At 37.5% G+C, this 23,729-nt stretch overlaps 3 protein-coding genes and 1 non-coding gene across 6 annotated transcripts; 2 read left to right on the top strand and 2 right to left on the bottom strand.

The window, feature by feature from the left end:
- The first annotated feature begins 743 nt into the window (after positions 1 to 743).
- On the top strand, positions 744 to 3,009 carry LOC130970249 (uncharacterized). The gene is made up of 5 exons (XM_057896262.1): positions 744 to 1,122; positions 1,223 to 1,345; positions 1,603 to 1,702; positions 2,125 to 2,231; positions 2,383 to 3,009. The coding sequence occupies exons 1-5, from the start codon at positions 799 to 801 to the stop codon at positions 2,596 to 2,598; spliced, it is 870 nt and encodes a 289-aa protein (XP_057752245.1). The 5' UTR covers positions 744 to 798; the 3' UTR covers positions 2,599 to 3,009.
- Positions 3,010 to 3,154: 145 nt separating this feature from the next.
- Positions 3,155 to 6,204, bottom strand: LOC130969621 (uncharacterized). 3 transcript variants are annotated; one of them, XM_057895429.1, is made up of 5 exons: positions 6,004 to 6,112; positions 5,431 to 5,532; positions 4,904 to 4,998; positions 4,303 to 4,591; positions 3,155 to 4,082 (listed from the first exon to the last, which is right to left on the bottom strand). In XM_057895429.1, exons 4-5 carry the CDS (start codon positions 4,520 to 4,522, stop codon positions 3,352 to 3,354), a joined length of 951 nt encoding a protein of 316 aa, XP_057751412.1. In that variant the 5' UTR covers positions 4,523 to 4,591; positions 4,904 to 4,998; positions 5,431 to 5,532; positions 6,004 to 6,112; the 3' UTR covers positions 3,155 to 3,351. The 3 variants fall into 3 exon arrangements, with proteins under 3 accessions (XP_057751412.1, XP_057751410.1, XP_057751411.1); XM_057895427.1 differs by lacking the exon at positions 6,004 to 6,112 and adding an exon at positions 6,139 to 6,204 and having other exon boundaries at positions 3,156 to 4,082; positions 4,303 to 4,577; XM_057895428.1 differs by having other exon boundaries at positions 3,156 to 4,082; positions 4,303 to 4,577; positions 6,004 to 6,133.
- Positions 6,205 to 7,121: 917 nt separating this feature from the next.
- LOC130965420 (uncharacterized) lies at positions 7,122 to 8,207 on the top strand. Its single transcript, XM_057890186.1, has one exon. The coding sequence runs from the start codon at positions 7,122 to 7,124 to the stop codon at positions 8,205 to 8,207; it is 1,086 nt and encodes a 361-aa protein (XP_057746169.1).
- Positions 8,208 to 21,009: 12,802 nt separating this feature from the next.
- LOC130971958 (small nucleolar RNA R71) lies at positions 21,010 to 21,117 on the bottom strand. The gene has a single exon (XR_009083164.1). It is a non-coding gene; the product is annotated as a small nucleolar RNA R71 (small nucleolar RNA).
- Positions 21,118 to 23,729: the final 2,612 nt, after the last annotated feature.

The raw sequence follows: 23,729 nt of genomic DNA, 5'->3' as shown, positions 1-23,729 counted from the left end.
GCGAACACCCGTAGTGGCAATGGGCGCGGGTAAGGGCGGGTTTTTGTCCTACTCGATCTTGCTTCATTCTACAATAACTTGCATCGAATTTGTTCCGCTTCTATCTACGAGTAGTAAAAAGTTAAACACTAACCTACCCTTACTCGCCCTTAAAATTATTAAAGTTTAACAAATAAAATTAAAATTTAAAATTTATATAACCATCATTACATACATAACATAAATTAAAGTAAAAATTTAAATATGATACAAAATTATTAAACGATTTACTAATTATTATATATATACCGGGACGGGTTTAACTTAAATTGTCGTACTCCAATCCGCTCAAAAACCCGCCTCGGTGTAGGACGGGTAATTATCCATCCCGAATGGATAGGAATTGGGTGGATATCTACGAATTTCGGTAGTATTATCACCCCTATATTTAAATAACTAATTATTTAATTTATGATATGACAAAAAAAAAATGGCAAATGTTTGCAATTATTTGGATTTTTTTTAGAAATTAAATTTTAAATTTTAAATTCAAAATAATTAATTTACAAATGTACTTTTTTAAAAATCATTTAAATGCATAGTCTAACATGTAAAATTCTTTATACATGAAATAAAATTCTAAAAAAATAAAAAAGAGAAAAGGAAATTCCCTCCTTGTTTTCCCGCCATTTCCCGCGAAAAGGAAGATAAGAAAAACCCCAAAATAAACTTAACCAGTTCTTGTTAGTGTGACTGAATCTGAATCTGAACTCTGAAGAAGATCACCAAATTCAGAGAGAGAGAGAGAGAGAGAGACAGATGTCGGCAACAGGTTGTTACAAGTGCGGCAGACCAGGCCACTGGTCTCGCGACTGCCCTTCTTCTGCTCCCGACCAAAACCCCCATTCCTCCGCCGATCGCAATCCTCCCCCTCCTCGTCCTCCTCCTCCTTCTTCCTCCAAGCCTTATTCCGGCGGCGGAGCCAGATTTTCCGCCGGCAGTTCCAAATCCGCGGAGAAGCCTAAGAAGGTCCCCAGATCGAGGCCTAAGCTCACGCCGGATCTCCTCCTCTCCGACGACGGCCTCGGTTACGTCCTTCGCTACTTCCCTCGCGAGTTCAAATACCGCGGTCGCGGCCACGAGGTAATAATCCCATTGCCTTGGCATCAATTACTACTACTTTCATTTTCCGCATCAATTTAAGCTTTTTCGATCTCACTTTGTGTGTGTGTGTGTGTTTTAGGTTCAGGATTTGGGAAATTTACTTCGGATGTACACAGAATGGCACTCTCGCCTGATACCTTATTACTCTTTTGATCAATTCGTTCTCAAAGTTGAGAAAGTTGCTGCTACTAAGCGCGTCAAGGTAACTTTGGATCTGGATACACTGAGTTATGAATATATAAATTTTCAAAGTAACAAATATTGTGTAATGGAGGGAGTAAATTAGATATAGATTGATATGTTGTTCTGTGTTGTTTTTCTATGTTTGTGGAGAATGTATGTTTGAATGTAGATGATGTTGTTTTGAATGATGCACACTTCCAATTTTCCACCCTACATAAAATAGATTCTTATTACTCACACTTGTGATATTGTTATTGTTATTTGCACTTGAACTAGATGTGCCTTAGAGATTTGAGAGAAAGAGTTGCAAATGGTGGAGATCCAACCAAATTAAACGAAACACCTGTTGGGCAAGAGATTCCGGCTGAAGAACAAGGTATCTACCTATGTTGCTCTTTGCAGTTTTAGATAAGAATGTTTGATAGAACATGGATACTATTTGCAATTAGGAACAACTATCAAACAAGTCAACTAGCTAATGACATTCAGGAAATGATTATTGGGGACTACCTATGAAAGTTTGGATTTCAAGCATGTTTAGTATCTTAAATGTTAGGCTCCTCCAATTCACAATTTGATATGCAGAGTTAATTGATCAATCCTATGTGGGATCACAATTGTAGAAAACTTCCATTTGATTCATACTCTAAATAGGGTAGTGGCCTGATTCTGTATAATCCACTAGAACGTTGCTGTAATGTTGTGACTGGAATAATTATTTAGTTTTTGTTATTTTTTACATGGACAATATTGTTTTTCTTAACTAATTTCTTATTTTGGGGCTTCATGTATCTTCAGTCAATGGGGAAGCAAATCATGAAGAACGAGATTTGTTTTCAGAACCCCAAAATGTTAATGACATGCAAGAGGATATGATTGAGGAGTTTTTTAATACAGCCACTGAAGTAAGTTTGAGTTCTTCAAAATAGAAGTTTGTTTATCGTCCTTTTGTGATGTACTCTCTTTCTGAAAATCAAATAGCTATAGAGTAAATTGTGTATTTCTAAAGAAGAATTGTTGCCAAAATCTTAACTGAGGAACACTCTTTTATTGCAGGAACCATCTCAATCAATGCAGAACGAGCCTGATGCCAACGCAGTGTCCAAAAGCATTGCAACTGAAGAGGCATCAAATGTAATCCAAGATAAGGAAGCCAGCATGTCTGGCAAAGATGAGATAACAGAAGAGCAGAGAGCACGAATGGAAGAAAATAGGTTGAAGGCACTCCAAAGGCGTGCTGCTCGAGCCGCCGCCATATCACAGGCCTCTTGAATTCGATCTCATTAGCTGTTTCTTACTACTAGTTCAGTAGACCATATTTTCCCATTAGTTGAATAGTTGGTTTTTGTTGGTCTTGCGAATCTGAATGTCATTTTGATGCTCGCGAGCAACAAGATTGGCTTGTCATAACGGCAAATGGATTGGTGTGAGTGAACCAGTTTCAAGTGGGGGCGTTGAGTGTATTAAGTTACTTGTTTGGTCCTTTATGCTGACATTTCATAGGACCATATGGAAGCATGCTGATTGCTGAGAATATACTTACTTAAGAGCCTATATAACAAAATAACTAGTTGTGGAAGGAAGAGCCGTTAGCTCATGAATCGTGATAACCATTGATTATAGTTGAAGTGGTTTAATGCTTTTGCCATCTCTGCGTAATGAAAATTGTCCAGTTTCTATTTCATTTGTGTAATACGATCTTTTAAGTTTTAAGTCTAAATATTAAAGTTCATTTATATGCATATCTTACAAAATTACAAAATCGATTAAGAATTAGTCACACTAGCGGTACAAAATATTTGGTTGCCCCGTGAATTACACAGGTTAAAATACTAGTTCTTAATATATAGATAGTATCAAAATCATGAATTTTACTAGTGTGTGTTTTTGAGACAACATAGAAACAAAATATGCCTTCATAAAGCCGAAAAATAATAAATAAATAAAATACAGATATTCTGAATAACCATGGAAACTATTTGGTCTTGATAGCCATTGACTGGATCCATCTTCTAATGTCCTATTCTAGTATTCTTCATCCACTGGATTATACCACTCTGGCAGCTGCTTAGAGTTGCTTAGCCTGTAGTTAAGGAATAGCTCCTCATCTTGAAGAGCCCTAGTTGCTACCAAAACAACAGTTTTCAGAGTAGGGACATGTGATTCACCATTTCTTGGAACTCCAGATTTGAACCAAAAGTTGCCAAATGCCTTCGTATTTACTTCAGTATTTCCAAATAATACATTAGGGATGTAAACTCTCATGCTGCTTTCAGTTAATGGAAAGTTGTAAGGGCAAATCATGACATTTGGAAGCATTCCTTTTGCAGGGTGATTAGCGAAATGAGCTAAGGCTAATGGGTTTCTACGCTCAAGAAAATTATCAGTGTTATCTACTTGGGATCCTTCCATATCAGGCTTGTTAACTACCATTTTTCTACCACTCCACAATTCTTGTTCGTCGCCCCCAGAGCCCCAAGGTTGGGCATCAATGACATTCCCGTCATGTCTTGTGACCAAATAAGGGTTCTGCTCATCAAGGTATCCGGGAATATATTGATGATAAGCTGGAGAGTAGACTACACCAGGATAAAAGGCTACCACAGCACCAACATCCACTGCACCATCTAAAAATAGACCTTGACCAGCATCCTTGTGAGATATTTGAGAAGGTTTAACATTAAGTTGGTAGCCAACTTGATCCTTTAGTCTCTTTGAAACTTCAGCTAGGCTTAATGATCTTTGTCTAGGGACAGCTGTGCAAAATGGACATCAATAAGCAGTGAATAAACAGGTTAAAGCTAGAAAATTGTGAATAATATTGGTAGAATTTGTTAATACATTTAGCTATTTTTCTATACAGCCAGGGATCAAAAGGAATAGGCACAGTATGATATGAGTAGCAATGAGTAAAATAACGCTAAATAGAGTGTGCACCAAAAAAGGGGAATATGGAAAACAAAGCAAAAATCTCACCAAGATTGTCAGTAGGTGGGTCTTTGCTACCCAAACTAACGCTATGCCTGTCACAGTGAGGCAAGGCATTTTCTTGTCGAGATAACTCAAGAGGATCATTCACCCCCTTTTCATTCCGAAGAAGAATTTTATCCATGGATGTGCTAAATGACTTTATTTGAAAGTGGACATTTTCTTGCACCTGCATCTGTTGAACCTCAACAGAGGCTTTGTCGGCCATTTCAATAATCTCCTCTGCATCTGCTTCTTCAGCATTCTTCCCCAAGAGATTGTAGCTGGATATTTAAGTCTTTTGCATGAGGAAAATACGTCAAGATGTTAAAACAGGACAATCCCATTGATTGTCTACATGAGAAGAAATGTTCATAATTATGTTATAGTGCTTTAAAGTATTACGACGAATCAAATCTGTTCTAATGCTGCATGAAAACTATTTTAAAAGTTCTATAGTCCAATCAAGCTGCTAGCCAAACTAAATGTCAACAATTCTGTGTCACTGCCTTTAAGTAAGATGATTAAGAGAGAATGAAATTCTGAGTTTGACTCATGATGAATGCACACAGATTATTCATGACTACACAGAGACAACAGAAATACAGACCTTGTGTAAAGGAACAAGCGGTTAATGTCAGCATCAAACTGTAACTTCCTTGGATCCCTAGCAAAAGTAGGGCTTTTTGCAAGTGTTTTTACAGCCTGAAACAAATCCAGAACAAGATCGTTGTTGCGAATTTCACATGATGGACAACAGGCAAATTATAATTTAGTATAGCACAATACAAGAGATAACTTATAAAACAGTAATCTCTCTAGGAGCTACAAACTACTGCGAAAACTTCCAAGGTATGAGTCATCATCACTTTCAATGCATTGATATGTTCAAAATCCACATGCAATTGTCTGTTATAGACCCTTGAAATTAAAAACTTTACAGACTAAATGGTCATGAAACAACACAAAATATGGAGAAAATAAAATGAAAAATATAAAAATTGGAGGTGGTCTGATCTCTAACATTTTCTCCTCATTGTTAATTTTTATTAGCAATTAAATAGTAATGTCTACATATTTTTGGCTATTTACAGTAAAATGTGACCATTTCCAACATAAGACAAAACAAAGAGATACCTCTTGAAATTTGTGAAACAAGAAAGCCATCGTTGATTTGGGGAAAAGAGAAGCTTCTATTCACAACTGAACATACATGTTGTGCAGATAGATCTTTAGATGCTGGAAATCACATAGCAGCAAAAAAGTTAGAAAATATTTGACATCCAAAGAAAGTTGCAAACACAAATACACATTACTGCATGATTAGTTATATAAGTGCTCAATCAAAGAAAGAGAAAGTGCTGAAAGTCATTAACTTTCATCTAGGCATTTCTACAAACATGTTCTAGGCAACCTATCATCATTACATCCACCATAACCACTCTTCCCTTGATCTTTCAAAGCACTTGCTCTTTTAAAACGACTATGATTGATGAGTTTATTGAAAATGCTTGTATTGATTTTATTTATCCTAATTGAGAAAGTGGTGAATCACTGAATCCTTAACCCCTTATTCTCAATTCTACATACACTCATCCCCAATTCCTTACTTCCCTCCTCTTCTGTTATGTTTATGTTAGTTCCTCATAGATGAACGTGGGGCATTCAAAAATTCACTCTATTGAATACCTAGAAACTCAGTAAACATACCTCACTGCTCTGAATGGCAGTGAAAGTTCATTATTTCAAAGCAACTCTTTCAGCTTGCCAAGTATAAAAGAAAAACCTCAAAACAAAAAAGACATAGAACTCAATATTGGAATTCAGATAGGGTAAAAGGTGAACCTTTGGAATGTTAAGAGCTCAGGGAACAACAATCACTTCATTCCCATGGCCACCGCATACGGCAAAAGCTCGGCACTCCTGAAAACGACATTTAATTTTTTTTTGAATGCTAATTTTTTTCTAATTTGGGCTTTTTACTTTGGGCTAATTCCGTATTGTTGGGCTCGTTACACAATATTTGGGCCTACTTCAGTTTTAGGCTTAGACTCACCAAAAAAATTGTAGAGGAGCTCAAAATACTTATACTCACCATTCATTAATCATAATCAGAGACGAAAGAGATTTTGTTATTTTATTTTCTTAGAAACAAAATGAAAAAGAAAAAGCTTGAAAGATGTAGTGAATGAAATATCAAATTTAGTTAACTTTTCGGGTTTGGTATCTCAACAAAGAAGAAATGTAAAATAAGGTTTCACTGTTACATGCTATTGCTTGTGTTTCAAAATGACTGTCACTTTTAATTTTTTGGTTCATTAAAATGGATAGTAATAGTTTGTTAGAGTAAAAAAAATTATATATAAAGATATCAAACCATGTATATTAATACAAGTGTCTAACCTTTTTTTATTATTTTAACAAGACATTGCAGTAAATTTCAAAAGTATAGGGGATATAAATCAAAGGGCATTTTATTTGAATAAAATAAAAGAGAGAAATGTTTACTCAAATGTAACAATAGTAATTTTTTTATTTGTGTGTCCTGATTCATTATTATGTAAACCGTGGTAAGTTACTACGTTTTACCCTTTAGTCATAAACCGTGGCAAGTAAGCACGGTTTATGTATGAGACGCAATGTGTATAAACCGCGGTAAGTAATTACGGATCATGAAGAGAGTAATTTGATCATAAAACCCTATTACTTGCCACGGTTTATGAAGGGATGTGTAAATGCAAAACCCTTGTTATCTGCCACAGTTTATGTAGAGAAAAGTTCTATATATATGAGTGAAATTCAAGCTGTTGAAGAGGAGCATTATCACAATGACAAGTGAGGAAGAGAGTTTTCTTGTCTTAGTGCACTGCTCTGAAAAAATTCAAAGAAGTAAAAAATATGGTGTGAAGTTCACTGATAGAGAGTCATTGAGTGTATTTATCAGTTCATCAAGCACTTTGTCAGTTGTAAAGAACAGTATCTTGCAGAAGTTTGGGGTATTTGGGAGCAAGTGGGTGAAGAAGCTATTCTATAAGATTCCCATCGATGTAGTGTCGACTGGTGTTAAGTATGATACGTTTATGATAGCGGCCGATAAAGATATTTTGGTTCTGTTTCATTGTGTTAGGAGTTTTCCAGAGGTCAGAATACATGAGCTATATGCGAAGTTGGAGGTTAGTTTCGATAGTTCTGGGGCATCAGCTCCGGTTCATAGCTCGATTGCCGTGGGCGGTGCGTCTAATTCGATGCCTGCGGCCGCACCAAATGTTCCGCAGGTTGCATCCCCTTCCTTTACGGCTGATTTAGATCGAATGGAGGCAGTTGCTTCTGTGCCGTTCGAGAATCATAGGGTCTGGCAGCAGACATTTGAGGTGGATATTGGTCGTGACATAATTCACGATGTTCAAGGGTTCGGGGAACCTGATCGAGTTGAGAATGCAATGCGGGACGATGACTCTGACCAGGAGCCTGTAGATATCATTGGAGACAGCGATGATGACACAAGTGCCAATCCACATACACAGCATGGCCCTACAAGTTCTGGCACACAGCAGTACCCTCCGCACTTCTCCACTCTAAACTTGGAGGTTTTGGGTCAACAGGCAGACGGAGGTGCTACTATTGGGGATTCTTCTACAAAGTTTCAAATTGGGCAATCATTCCAAAATAAAGATGAATCTGTTTTGAGTGTGAAGGACTATAGCATCCGTCGAGGTGTTGACTACAGAGTTATTTTCTGTTTTATCTCACATAGCGATCACGCAATCTATCCAAACAAAAGCATGCAGACACCATTCTTTGATCCCCTGCATCGGTTGTCGGCAGATATATTGCCCACCTACAAGTTTCATTGTGAGCATTTCATTAGGAACGATACACATGAAATTGAACATGTTATCCACACAAAACAATAAACCATACCTGGATGCCAGCGAAAATCCGAACACATCAAAACCACTGGGTCTGAGACTGGAAAACCTAAAAAAAATTCAAGACTGTAGAAGATGTAGTGGCCCGGCCAAGTTAACAACGTTTCTGTTTGTCCCACAATAAAGACATCTATACAACCAGGCCAGTGCAGTCGAGGCCCAGCTATATCTTCCCAAGTCATCCATCGATGCCAAATATGGTAACCAACGAAGGTGAACCCGGTTTGCGTTCTTGTCCGCAAACAGCTGAGACGACAACAACATCATAATATAAGCACGCGTGTATATACACACGGTCTCTTCACAAGCATATGCTGGGAGAACCCAAAACCTCTCATGGAACCATGTGAAGTGAACCGTCATCTGCTTGACTTTATTCGGCGGTGGTAACTCGCCAAACAACTCCCGAAACCACTCCCATGCTGGTCTTCCGTTGTCCATCAGATTCTCAAAGTCAGTCAGGCACCCACTAACGGCCTCCCCATCGATGGACAAACCCAGCTGATATGCCACATCTTGCAAAGTGATAGTGCACTCACCAAGCGACATGTGAAAGGTGTGAGTCTCAGGATGCCACCTCAACGAATGCGCTAAGTAGAGGCTCATCAACCCAGAATCACTGACTGTTCAGCCTAACCAAGTGATACAAGCCCGCGGTCTCCAGATACGACATAATCCGTTCGTGTAAAGGCATATTCTATTGTCTCCTGACACAGGTAATAACCCTAGTAGGCTGCAACATGTGGATAAGAAATTATTTCGACACTCAAGAAATCTAAAAAAATTTCGATTCATTAACGACAAACCTAATTTGCCACACATCAAAATATAAAACAGAGTGATTGACATATATCATATAATCCTCAGCATACTTACAATATTAATGAGAGTAAACATAACTTAAAAAAAATAGTATACACTCACAACTTGAGCATATATATATATATATATATATATATATATATATATATATATATATATATATATATATATATAACTAAAAAAACGACATTTTTTATTTCTCATGTTGGTTTCCTATTTTCTCTAATAATAATAATAATAATAATAATAATAATAATAATAATAATAATAAGAAAAAGAAAGTAGTATAATTAACCTTTTGGTTGATGTTTCCAGCCACGTGCACAACGCCATTTAATCGTACATGCAAACTTCATTTTCTATAACTTCACCACCCAAAGGCTTCAAAACCCCAAAGCCTTCAAAACCCTAAAGCCTTTCTCGGATTTTCTCTCAGACTCTCATATTCAAAAATTTTGGCCCACTACATATGAAATCCGTCATGATTTAACGTGGATTATGTATTTATATTATTCCAAACATAAACCGTGGTAACTTAGGGGGTTTTATGATCACACAGTTTATTCATAAACTATGGTAACCTAGCACGGTTTTTACCCACGTTTTTTATGCATAATCTATGGTTACCTACCGCAGTTTATGCTCATTGTTTCTCGGTCATAAACCGTGCCATCCTCCCACGATTTATATAATAATGAATCAGGTTACGTAAGTAAAGGAATTGCAATTATTGTATTTGAGTAAACAATTCTCTCAATCATTTTATTCGAGTAAAATGCCCTAAATCAAAGCAATGAATGCAATGACCAACAATTTCTATTAAAAGTGTATATGATTGCGTGAAATTAGGGTTGTCTTACTCTAAATTCAATTCTAAATATATATCAGACTTAATTTATAGTTTTTAATCCGATTCTAAATTTGATAAAACTTAAACATTTTTGAATCATAATTATATTGCGTAAAAATTGCATAAAAACCAAACTTTCACTAATAATTTGTTACGAAAAAAGTTGATAATCAAAGTTAAACTTGAATCTTTTCATGAATCACAATTTCAAATGCTAGGACCTAGGAGACACAAAATGTGATTGCTACTGCTACTAATATTAAGTCTAAAACTTATTGAATACTACTCTAAGCCTTTCTTTTCTCACTCGTCCCAACCTTTTTCTAACTTTTATGTGAACAAACTTGAGGAAGAATGAGGAAGGAACAAAGAATCTATAATAATATTATATGTGTACATATATCTGTGAACAGTTGTGTAACTTTATCAGTTTACAAGACCAGTAGAATCGCTTTATCAGCAAAGGAAGTGATTTTTTTTTCATTATTGCATTTACTATTTTTAAGACTTTTTGTCTATTAATTTAAAGAGGAGTGCTACACATACAAGTCATTTGGTTTACAAGTCATACAAGTTAGGAGAAACTTAACAAAAAGCACGCTGGTCCATATACAATTTTCATGGCGTGTTTCGCGTTCCTCCTTCTCCTTCTCCTTCTCCTCCTCCTCTTCCTTCTTATTCTCCTTCTTCTTCTCCTACTCTTCTTCTTCTTCTTCTTCTTCTTCTTCCATGAAAACGAGTTTCTTGTCAAATTTGTTCGATCTCCTTCGTGCGTTCTCTCTTTACCTTTTCATTCTGTTGTTTTATCTGCGTTTATTATTGGTATTTTTGCTTCGTTTTTTTTTCGATTTTCATGGTTTCTGAAATCAACCTTTGAAATCGTTTTGAAGATAATAGAACTTCAGAAATACACCCAACCGATTACAGAAATACACCCAAACGGTTACAGAAATACACCCAAACGGTTACAGAAATACACCCAAAGGATTACAAAAATACACCCAAAGGATTACAAAAATACACCCAAAGGATTTAAAAAATACACCTAAAATTCGTTGAAGTACACCTTATGCATAATTCAGAACTCTTCCTCTTTCTCCTTCTCATCTTCTGCTGCTTCTTCTTCTTCTTCATTTTCTTATTTCATATTCTCATAATTCTTTTTGGGAAGAAAAAATCAAACAAATAAAAAAAATACATAATGTTGCAAAATCAAAAGAAGAATGAGAAAAAATACGACGATAAAGATGAAATATTTCAAAAACGAAGAAGAAGAAGACGAGGAGAAACACGACGATAAAGATGAAACACTTCAAAAACGAAGAAGAAGAAGAAGAAGAAGAACGGAAAAAGAAGAAGGAGAAGAAAAAAGAGGAGGCATGGAAAAAGGAAAAAAAAGAAAAAATAAATTATTTGTATGACTTGTATAAAAAAACGCTTGTATATGAAGAATTCCTCTAATTTAAATGACTGAATGATAAATTTATAATTACTAAAACACTAATTTAATTAATAAATTTTTTTAAAGATAAATTTAAATAACAAACTATCTTTTAAAAATTAATTTGATTATCTCTTACGAAACCTTATCCAAAAAATAGAAATACTTTATGACATCTAGCCATCTAGACCTAGCTCTTCTTATGTTTTCTCCATCAAATTTACATCATTTTTAAATATATATGAAGAACACTTACAAACTATTTGAAGCAACACATAACTCGAACAACACAATTAGCCATCACGTTCAGTTGGTTATGTCTTGGCTAATATTATCTTTTCCAATGGCATGATAATTCGACCTAAAATTTCCCTAAAAAATTGAAGCGTCGTCATATTCACACTTACATATTCTTTAATTTCTTCTCCAACTAGACTACTGGATTATATCAATTTTAAACTCGGGTATTTTTTTTTTCTTTTGTGGGAAGTACTTAATTTTGTTAAAGATAAAATATATTTATTTTTGTTTTACGCATTTTAAATTTTTTGAAATTATTTTTAATATTTAATTTAATTTAATCATCAACGTTAAGTTCATCTATGTCTTTTTTAATTGTTAATAATTAATAAAATTAATTTTTTTAAATTCACTCTTAACCTAAATTCTTGTTCTCCTGATGTCTAGAATTTTAGTCGGTCTAAATGTAACCACTCTATCCCATGAGATTCGTGATTCTAATTCTTTACGGCGTTCGCTGACGCACATAGGTTTAGTATATATATATATATATATATATATATATATATATATATATATATATATATATATATATATATATATATATATATATATATATATATATATAACGAATTAAAATTAAAATACGTCGCGCTAAAACCTTTTTTTAGTGGTTTTGAGTGACGAATCTTGGTAATTAGATAATTACCGCTATAGTTAATTTACTTCTTTTAAAATTAACTCCCTCTTACTAACTCATAAGTAATGAATTAGTAGAGAAATTGTCCTAAATTTTTCCTTTCTCCCTTTTAAATTCACAGTTTTCTTTTCCTTCTCCCGGTTCAACCGAACCAAGCCTCCCTCAATTAAGCCCAACCTTGATTGCCTTCCTTCTCAGCACCGCTTGGAACTCTGATTACACCTCTTCAAGACGTACGTTGATGCTGTGCTGAAACAGAGAGAAGACACGAAGCCTCTACACCACCTCACCCCACTTCCTTTCTTCCACCTAATAAATCTAATGCCCCTCATTCTCTTCAAATCGAAAACACGCACAAAACGAAGGAGAAGAACAGAGAAGAGAAGCAAAACGAAGCTGAAGAGGAAGGAAGAAGCCATCCACAGCAAGAAGAAAGGCACCCCACCTCTCATCATTCTGAATCTTTGATGGATCCTTGTTGGATAAGAACCAGCAACTTTGCTTTTTCCTCTTATACAAATTTAAAGAAAGAAATTCTGTTATTCCCTTTATTCCACCTCTGCCATTCTAATTTCGTTTCTTGCTAAAACAGTAGTAAACGTAAGCAAGAATTCTTCTCTTACTCAAACTAAAGTCGGCCGTTTGTCTTTGGAGGAAAGGCCGAAGCTCCAATTCCGTGTGGCTAGGGTTTTGATTCAGGAAAGGAGCAGAAATAAAATTTTCAACTTCAAAAGAGGTAAGGGTTAGAATTGTAGTTAATGGGTAATTGTTAGATGCAAGTTTTGATTAAAGATGATGAGTTAGTAAGATTGATGCTACTGAAATTTTGTTGATTGGTTGATTTATTGTTGTTAGATGAAGTGTAGATTTTTAATGTTGTAAAAATGTAATTATGTGATACAAACTATGTGAATCTTTGATATATACATGGAACTGAGGTTTTGGGGCAGGGTTATGACATATTTTGTGTAGATATGGTCATGAGTAATGGGAATGGTTGATTGGTATAAGTTGAAAACCCAGAGGATTAAATTTGGTTAGTGAAAATTGAGAAGCCATGTTGCAGAAATTTCTAAACTGTTTGGACAGCAACTTAAAATAAAAACTGGGAGCATATATGATTTTTGAACTAACCCATTTTTCTATCAAACTTCAAGAGGTCAAGATTACTTTATAAAAATTTCAGTGAATTTGGCCAAGTGGCTTGGAAGATACGAATTTTCAAAGTTCAGTGGTTGCTGTAGAATTTTTTGATTTTTCTGGTGCTGCAGTACCAACTTCCTGCTGCTATAACTTTTGATTTATTTGAAATTTTGAGTTGCTTTCAAAAGGATTTTAAATATCTATCAGTCTATTTTAAGTGAGTACAAATTTTATATCCATTTCTATTTTGTAAAGTTAGTTATGTCTCTTGGAATCTGGGCTGTTCACAGGAAATTCAGAACTAATTTAAAGAAACAGGACATCACTTCCAACTGAAATTTAATTAACTAAATGAGGTGCTATGGATCTAGAATTTATTTTTCCTAAAACTTGGGGTGTTAAGTGTATTCTTACCAAAATTTGGAAGTGTCAGATTAGAATTGGATTTATCATGGATTTTTTCAAGAGAAAATGACAAATTAGTCCCTGACCTTTTAATCCGTTGACATTTTCGTCCCTGACCATTGGAAAATATTTTTAAATCCCTAACATTCCTAAAAATTAGACCGATCAGTCCCTCCGTCCATGAGCCACCGTCAGACCGGACAGAAAAAGCTGACCTGGCTCCCCCTATGCTTACCTGGCTCAACGGCGTTACCACGTGGCACGTTAGTGGGATGGAGGTTTTGAAAACGGGACACATAAGTCCCTCTCACTCAAAATGACGTCGTTCTGAGTGCTGCCCCTTATATACACTCTCATCCCTTTCCTTGTGTACAATCTCTATTACACCCACAGAGCTTTTACAGAATTACATAAAATCCTAAGGAAGACCAAAGATCAAACGCAGGAATACTCTGTTTCTCCCTCCAAAAAAACTACCGTCCAGACTGAGAAGGTTCCAATGTGCATTTGGTGTGAATCCAGTCTGATTTGCCGTCTTCGTCACTGAAGGTAAGAATCAGTTGCATTGCTTAGTGAGTCGATTGTGTAGTTCAATAGTTATAAAAGTATGAATTGTTGTACGTGCATGGTGATAGTAATGAAAAAAAATTGTATGTGCGTTGTAAGAGTGAATTTGATTCAATGTTAGGGCAAAGGAAAGTTCTTGGTTGATTTCTGTTTCTATTTTTTGTACGAGATTGATGTATGAGTGTATAGTTAGTTGATCGTTGATTTTTGTTTTTTTTTTCTCCAGATGGTTGATGTGTTTGTGGTACCAGTTTTCCACCATGGAGGTAGTTTTGTCAGAAACAGTAATGGTTCCCTTGTTTATCGAAATGGAAAGGTAGAGAAATTTCCCGAAATGGACCTGAATTTTTTGAATTTTGGGGACCTTATCACACTTTTTAAAGGCTTGGGATACCAGTCGTACAGGGTAGTTTATTGGTATGATCCAATGAGTGATGACATTGAGTCGGGACTGCACAGTTTGACAGGGAATGCAGAGATCAATGCCATACGAGAGAACAAAATGAAGAATACAAAGACGAATGAGTTTTACCTGTACTTTGACCACCCTGTTGATGAGCATGAGATTGTAGAGGATGTTGGAAACAAAGGCAAGAGTCATGTGTTAGAAGAGATTCAGAGTTCATCTTCAGATGATGGGTATGAGAGTACGGAGGATGAGCCCTACAAATCTCCACCACCCGGATATGAAACTAACAGTGATGATGGTGATAATAGTGCTGAGGATAGAGCACGCAAGAGAAAGAGAGTTAGTAAGGGAAAGAAAAAAATTGTGTCTTCAAGAATGCCATCTGCAAAGAAGCCATGTGCCAAAAAGCCAGCTGCAAAGAAGACAGGTGTGAATAGGAATAGGAGAAGTTGGTTAAAGAAGGGACAAAGTAGTGGAATAGGGACATCTGAGGTGAATAGAAGACAGCAGCCTAGGAGTGAACCCAATATACAGTAGCAAGCTAATTCTGGGCCCAATGAGCAACAGCCCAACAGAGATCCAACTGTGAGGTTCTATGTCAGTGCATTCCAAGATGATGATGATGATGACCCCATATATGATTACCATTTTGAGGATTTACACACTCCTAACTCATCAGATGGTGAGTCCAGCAAGCATACATTTCCTGAATTTGATGATGATTATGCATTTGGAGAGGGCAAGTTTGAGTTAGAGACAAGATTTGCAACCATAGAGAGATTTAAAGAAGTTGTGCAAGACTCCTTCATTGCTAAGGGTAAAGAGCTTAGGTGGATTAAGAATGATAGGAAGAGAGTTAGGGTGGGATGCATGGATGATGAATGCCCGTAGTTAGTTCATTTGTCATACAACAAATCACTGTAATGCTATCAGGTAAAGACTTACAAAAACGATCACACATGTGTAAGGGACCTAGGAAGTAATGTTGCGGATCAACATTGGATTAGTAAGAAGGTGGAGAAGAGAATGAGTTCAAACCCTCACATGAGAACAAATGAAGCCGTTGACTTTCTGAGAGAGAAGTTCTCACTCATTGCACATCCAAAAATGGTCTATAGAGCAGTTAAGGAGGCAAGGGAGAAGATAATGGGCAATGAGAGGGAGCAGTACAATAATGTGAGGGATTACTTGTTTGCGATTCTAAGAAGCAACCCTGGGTCCAGGGCAGAGCTGTGTGTAACTCCAATTCCTCAAGCCCCTCATGTGTTTGATAAGCTATATATAGGGTTAGAGGCATACAAGCAGGGGTTCAAGAGTGGATGTAGGCCTCTAATCCACCTTGATGGTTGCTTCCTGAAAACATACTATGGTGGACAACTCCTAACTACAGTGTCACAAGATGCGAATAATCAATTTTATGTTGTTGCTTTTGGAGTTGCAAGGTCTGAAACCAAGGAGTATTGGAAATGGTTTCTTACTTTACTTCAGGAGGATCTGGGGGATGTACAAACTCATGGTTGGAATTTCATGTCCGACCAACAGAAGGTAACATTCACAACTCTTTATAAACTTGATAATGGTTCAATTATTTCAATCTGAATTCTATTGCAGTTAGATATTTATTCATTGTTATGCCTAGTTTAATAATGCAGTTGTTCAGAATTTACTAGTTATGTTTAATGGTGAAACCTTTGTGTACTGTGTTAGGGATTGCTGCCTGCTTTGAAAGAAGTGATGCCAAATGCACATCACCGAAATTGTGTGATGCACATTTGGAAAAACTTCATAAACCGATTTAAGAATTTGTATATTCGGGAGGTAGTTTGGGATTATGCTAGGTGCACCACCATACCCGAATTCAAAGAACAGATGGAGAAGCTCAAAGGCATTAATCAGGGGGCATGGGAATATTTTTCTAAGTTTGAGCCAGCTACTTGGGTGAAGGCGTATTTCTCCCACAGGCCAAAAGTGGACAACCTCACAAATAATATGTGTGAGGTGTTCAACTCAAAGATAGTCAACTATAGAAGCAAACTTATCCTCACAATGTGTGAAGAAATTAGGTGCTATCTGATGTGGAGAATGGTTAAGCATAAAGAGTTACTTAGTGATTATACTGGAAAGCTCGCACCAGTTCAGCAGAAGAGGATGGAGCGTCTAATAAGGCCTAGCAATAAATGGCATGTAGACTGGACAGGTGATGATGCACGCAAGCGTTTTGATGATGCACTCAAGTTCCATCTATAGCGGCCCAAAAAACTCAAGCAACTCTACCAAAGATGAGGCCCAAGCAGAAGATATTCAGGCCACCAGCTCCACTATGCCCCAGTCCACAACCCCCTCAAAGTCAGCCAAACTCCGCTGGCTGATGAGCGGATAATTTGTACGCTTTTTGGCATTGTTTTTAGTATGTTTTTGATATCTTTTAGTTAGTTTTTAGTATATTTTTATTAGTTTTTAGTTAAAATTCACTTTTCTGGACTTTACTATGAGTTTGTGTGTTTTTCTGTGATTTCAGGTATTTTCTGGCTGAAATTGAGGGATCTGAGCAAAAATCTGATCCAGAGACTCAAAAGAACTGCAGATGCTGTTGGATTCTGACCTCCCTGCACTCGAAGTGGATTTTCTGGAGCTACAGAAGCCCAATTGGCGCGCTCTCAACGGCGTTGGAAAGTAGACATCCTGGGCTTTCCAGCAATATATAATAGTCCATACTTTGCCCAAGATTTGAAGGCCCAAACCGGCGTTCAAAGTCACCTCAAGAAATTCCAGCGTTAAACGCCGGAACTGGCACCTAATTGGGAGTTAAACGCCCAAACTGGCATAAAAGCTGGCGTTTAACTCCAAGGAGAGTCTCTACACGAAAATGCTTCATTGCTCAGCCCAAGCACACACCAAGTGGGCCCGGAAGTGGATTTTTATGTCATTTACTCATCTTTGTACACCTTAGGCTACTAGTTATCTATAAGTAGGACCTTTTACTATTGTATTAGAAGACTTTGGTAGCCATCTTCGTTTTATGCTATCTTAGATCATTGGGAGGCTGGCCTCACGGCCATGCCTAGACCTTATGCTTATATATTTTCAACGGTGGAGTTTCTACACACCATAGATTAAGGTGTGGAGCTCTGCTGTACCTCGAGTATTAATGCAATTACTATTGTTCTTCCATTCAATTCCGCTTGTTCTTATTCTAAGATATCACTTGTTCTTCAACTTGATGAATGTGATGATCCGTGACACTCATCATCATTCTCACTCATGAACAAGGTGACTGACAACCACTTTTGTTCTACAAGCAACCAAGGCTCTAGTGAATATCTCTTGGATTCTTTAATCGGAATCTTCGTGGTATAGGCAGGACCTGATGGCGGCATTCAAGAGAATCCAGAAGGTCTAACCTTGTCTGTGGTATTCTGAGTAGGATTCAATGATTGAATGACTGTGACGTGCTTCAAACTCCTAGCAGGCTAGGGCGTTAGTGACAGACGCAAAAGTATCAATGGATATTATTCCGGCCTGACCGAGAACCGACAGCTGAATTCCGCTATGCCGTGACAGGGCATATGCCAATCGCTTTCACTGAGAGGATGGGAGGTAGCCACTGACAATGGTGAAACCCTACACGAGCTTGCCATGGAAAGGAGTAAGAAGGATTGGATGAAGGCAGTAGGAAAGCAGAGAGACGGAAGGGAAGGCATCTTCATACGCTTGTCTGAAGCTCTTACACCAATGATATACATAAGTATCTCTATCTTTATCTTTATGCTTTATTTGTTTATCACCATACCCATTTGAGTCTGCCTGACTGAGATTTACAAGATGACCATAGCTTGCTTCATACCACCAATCTCCGTGGGATCGACCCTTACTCGCGTAAGGTTTATTACTTGGACGACCCAGTGCACTTGCTGGTTAGTTGTGCGAAGTTGTGTTTATGCCATGGTATTGAGCACCAAGTCTTTGGAGCCATTACCGGGGATTATTCGAATATGGACAAAGTAGTGATCACAATTTCGTGCACCAAGTTTTTGGCGCCGTTGCCGGGGATTGTTCTTGTGTATGGACAACTGACGGTTCATCTTGTTGCTTAGATTAGGCATTTATTTTTTTTCGAAATTCTTGAAGGTGAATCCTAGAGTTTCATGATGATTTGTTGAAATCTGGCTGGCTGAGAAGCCATGTCTAATTTCATTGGACCGAGGTTTCAACTCATCATCACAAGAGCTTGATGATTTTTATCAATCTTGCTTTTGGAGCAGTGATCTGCTAAGGCTTGGCTGGCCTTTGGCCATGTCTAGTGTTTTAGACCGAAGCTTTCTTTGAAAGCTTGGCTGGCTGTGAAGCCATGTCTAATTCCTGCACCGGAGTCTTAGACTAGCATTGCACTGATTCCTGGAATTCTCATTAAGAATTTTGATATCTTTTTCCACTTAATTTTCGAAAAAACACAAAAAAATTCACAAAATCATAAAAACCAAAAATATTTGATGTTTCTTGCTTAAGTCTAGTGTCTCATTTTAAGTTTGGTGTCAATTGCATGCATTCATTCATGTGTCTTAAGGATCTTCAAGTAATTCTTGATGATTTCTTACTCTGATCTTTGAATTCTTTTGGCTTGAGTGTTTATGTGTCTCATATAGTGTCAGTAGTACACAAACTGCTAAGTTTGGTGTCTTGCATGCATTGTTATTTGATTCTTGTTGCATTTTTGATTATTAAAAATCCAAAAATATTTTTAATCTGTGTCTTTTCAAGTCAATAATACAAAGAATTGAAGATTCAGAACATGCTGCAGAGGAATTATACAGAAAAAGCTGAGCATTCAAAAATGCCCAGTGAAGAAGACAGACTGGCGTTTAAACGCCAGCCAGGGTGCCTGGTTGGGCGTTTAACGCCCAAAGAGGTAGCATTTTGGGCGTTAAACGCCAGAATGTATACCATTCTGGGCGTTTAACGCCAGGATGGTGCTAGGGGGAAGAATTTTGTTTTCAAATCAATTTTTTTCAAGTTTTCAAAGTTTTTCAAAATCAAATCTTTTTCAAATCATATCTTCTCAATCAAATGTTTTCAAAATCAATTTCTTTCCTTTTTCAAAGATACTTACTAACAATTAATGATTTGATTGAACATTTTTTGCCTTTTCTGTTGAGGAAGGTTTTATGTTTGAATCATATCTTTTCTTGTTAGGCAAGTCACTAATTTTCAAAATCAAATCTTTTAAAATTGATTTCAAAACATATCTTCTAAAATTGTTTTCAAATCATATCTTCTCAATTACATCTCTTTAAAACTAATCATATCTTCTTAAACCTCATCTTTTTCAAAATAGTTTTTCAATCAAATCTTTTTAATTTCTAACTTCAAAGTCTTTTTCAAAAATCACTTGATTTCTTTCTCACTTTTATTTTCGAAAATCAATTAAGTGTTTTTCAAAATGTTTTCAAAATCTTTTTCATTGAATTTTCGAAAATCCTCTTCCCTCCTTTCCACATCCTTCTATTTATGGAGTACTACTCCTTCCTAATGCACAATTCGAACTCTATCTAATCAAGTTCGAATTCTTCTACCTTCTCTTCTTCTATTTTTCTTTTCCTCTGACACTTCAAGGAATCTCTATACTGTGACATAGAGGATTCCATATTTTCTTGTTCTCTTCTCTTTCATATGAGCAGGAGCAGAGACAAAGGCATTCTTGTTGAAGCTGATCCTGAACCTGAAAGGACCTTGAAGAGAAAGCTAAGAGAAGCCAAAGCACAACTCTCTTTAGAGGACCTGACCGAATTCTTCAAAGAAGAAGAACACATGGCAACCGAAAACAACAACAATGCCAACAATGCAAGGAAGGTGCTGGGTGACTTTACTGCACCCACTCCCAACTTCTATGGGAGAAGCATCTCTATCCCTGCCATTGGAGCAAACAACTTTGAGCTTAAGCCTCAATTAGTTTCTCTAATGCAACAGAATTGCAAGTTCCATGGACTTCCAATGGAAGATCCTCATCAGTTTTTAGCTGAGTTCTTGCAAATCTGTGACACAGTCAAGACTAATGGGGTTGACCCTGAGGTCTATAGACTGATGCTATTCCCTTTTGCAGTAAGAGACAGAGCTAGAATATGGTTGGACTCACAACCTAAGGATAGCCTGGACTCTTGGGAAAAGCTAGTCAATGCCTTCTTGGCAAAGTTCTTTCCACCTCAAAAATGGAGTAAGCTTAGAGTGGAAGTCCAAACCTTCAGACAGAAGGATGGAGAATCCCTCTATGAAGCTTGGGAAAGATACAAACAATTAATCAGAAGATGTCCCTCAGACATGCTTTCTGAATGGAGCATCATAGGTATCTTCTATGATGGTCTCTCTGAACTATCCAAGATGTCTTTGGATAGCTCTGCTGGATGATCTCTTCATTTGAAGAAGACGCCTGCAGAGGCTCAAGAGCTAATTGAAATGGTTGCAAATAACCAATTCATGTACACTTCTGAAAGGAATCCTGTGAACAATGGGACTAGTCAGAAGAAAGGAGTTCTTGAGATTGACACTCTGAATGCCATATTGGCTCAGAACAAGATATTGACTCAACAAGTCAATTTAATTTCTCAAAGTCTGTCTGGAATGCAAAATGCATTTGGCAGTACTAAGGAAGCTTCATCTGAGGAAGAAGCTTATGATCCTGAGAACCCTTCAATGGAAGAGGTGAATTACCTAGGAGAACCCTATGGAAACACCTATAATTCTTCATGGAGAAATCACCCAAATTTCTCATGGAAGAATCAAGAGAGACCTCAACAAGGTTTCAATAACAATAATGGTGGAAGAAACAGAATTGGCAATAACAAGCCTTTTCCATCATCTTCTCAGCAACAGACAGAGAGTTCTAAGCAGAATACCTCTGACTTAGCAACAATGGTCTCTGATCTAATCAAAACCACTCAAAGTTTCATGAATGAAACAAGGTCCTCCATCAGAAATTTGGAAGGATAAGTGGGTCAGCTGAGCAAGAAAATTACTGAACTCCCTCCTAGTACTCTCCCAAGCAACACAGAAGAAAATCCAAAAGGAGAGTGCAAAGCCATAACCCTGGCCGAATATGGAGAGGAAAGAAAGGAGGTGGACGCCACTGAGGAAGACCTCAATGGGCGTACACCAACCTCCTCTGAGTTCCCCAATGAGGAACCATGGGAATCTGAGACTCAAAATGAGACCATAGAGATTCCATTGGACTTACTTCTGCCTTTCATAAGCTCTGATGAGTATTCTTCCTCTGAAGAGGATGAGTATGTCACTGAAGAGCAAGTTGCTAAATATCTTGGAGCAATCATGAAGCTAAATGACAAGTTATTTGGAAATGAGACTTGGGAAGATGAATCTCCCTTGCTCACCAAAGAGCTGGATGACTTGTCTAGGCAGAAATTACCCCAAAAGAGACAAGATCCTGGGAAGTTTTCAATACCTTGTACCATAGGCACCATGACCTTCAAGAAGGCCTTGTGTGACTTAGGGTCAAGTGTGAACCTCATGCCTCTCTCTGTAATGGAGAAGCTAGGGATCTTTGAGGTACAAGCTGCAAGAATCTCATTGGAGATGGCAGACAACTCAAGAAAACAAGCTCATGGACTTGTAGAGAATGTTTTGGTAAAAGTTGAAAACCATTACATCCCTATTGATTTCATAGTCCTAGAGACTGGGAAGTGCATGGATGAATCCATCATCCTTGGCAGACCCTTCCTAGCCACAGCAAAGGCTGTGATTGATGTTGATAGAGGTGAACTAATCATTCAAGTGAATGAAAAATCCTATGTGTTCAAGGCTCAAGGATATCCCTCTGTCACCATGGAGATGAAGCTTGAAGGGCTTTCCTCAAATCAGAGACAAATAGAGCCCCCAAAGTCAAACTCTAAGTTTGGTGTTGGGAGGCCACAACCAAACTCTAAGTTTGGTGTTGAACCCCCACATTCAAACTCTAAGTTTGGTGTTGGGAGGTTCCCACATTGCTCTGATCATTTGTAAGGCTCAATGAGAGCCATCTGTCAAGCTACTGACATTAAAGAAGCGCTTGTTGGGAGGCAACCCAATGATTATATTTTATATATTTTCTTTTGTTATTTTATGTTTTTTTTGTAGGTTGATGATCACAAGAAGTCACAAAATCAATGAAAAAAGCAAAAACAAAATGAAAAACAGGAAGAAAAACAGCACACCCTGGAGGAAGATGTTGCTGGCGTTCAAACGCCAGTAAACCTAGCAGTTGGGCGTTTAACGCCCAGTCTGGCACCATTCTGGGCGTTTAACGCCAGAAAGGGGCACCAGACTGGCGTTAAACGCCAGAAAGGGGCACCAGACTGGCGTTAAACGCCAGAAAGGGGCAAGAACCTGGCGTTAAACGCCAGGAATAGGCACCAGCCCGGCGTTTAACGCCAGAAATGGCTCAAAACGTGATTTTGAGCAACATTTGGTGCAGGGATGACTTTTCCTTGACACCACAGAATCTGTGGTCCCCACAGGACCCCACCACCACCCTCTCTCTTCTTCCCCCATTCACCAATCACCTCAATACCTCTTCCCCAAAAACCCTTCACCTATCAAATCCCATCTTTCTCTTCACCACTCACATCCATCCTTCATAAATCCCCACCAACCTCACCCTTCAAATTCAAACCACTTTCCCTCCTAAACCCACCCATACTTGGCCGAACTCCTTCTCCCCTCTCTCCTATAAATACCCTTCTTCACTTCTTCATTTTCACACAACCTAAACACCACTTCTCCCCCTTCTTTGGCCGAACACACCACCATCTCCCTCTCCCTCATTTCTTCTTCTTCTACTCTCTTCTTTCTTCTTTTGCTCGAGGACGAGCAAACATTTTAAGTTTGGTGTGGTAAAAGCGTTGCTTTTTCGTTTTTCCATAACCATTATGGCATCCAAGGCCGGA

Source organism: Arachis stenosperma, chromosome 3 (genome assembly GCF_014773155.1).
Source record: "Arachis stenosperma cultivar V10309 chromosome 3, arast.V10309.gnm1.PFL2, whole genome shotgun sequence".
In the NCBI taxonomy this organism is placed as follows: domain Eukaryota; kingdom Viridiplantae; phylum Streptophyta; class Magnoliopsida; order Fabales; family Fabaceae; genus Arachis; species Arachis stenosperma.
The sequence above is the reverse complement of the archived record's forward strand: the minus strand, read 5'-3'. Positions and strand labels throughout refer to the sequence as shown.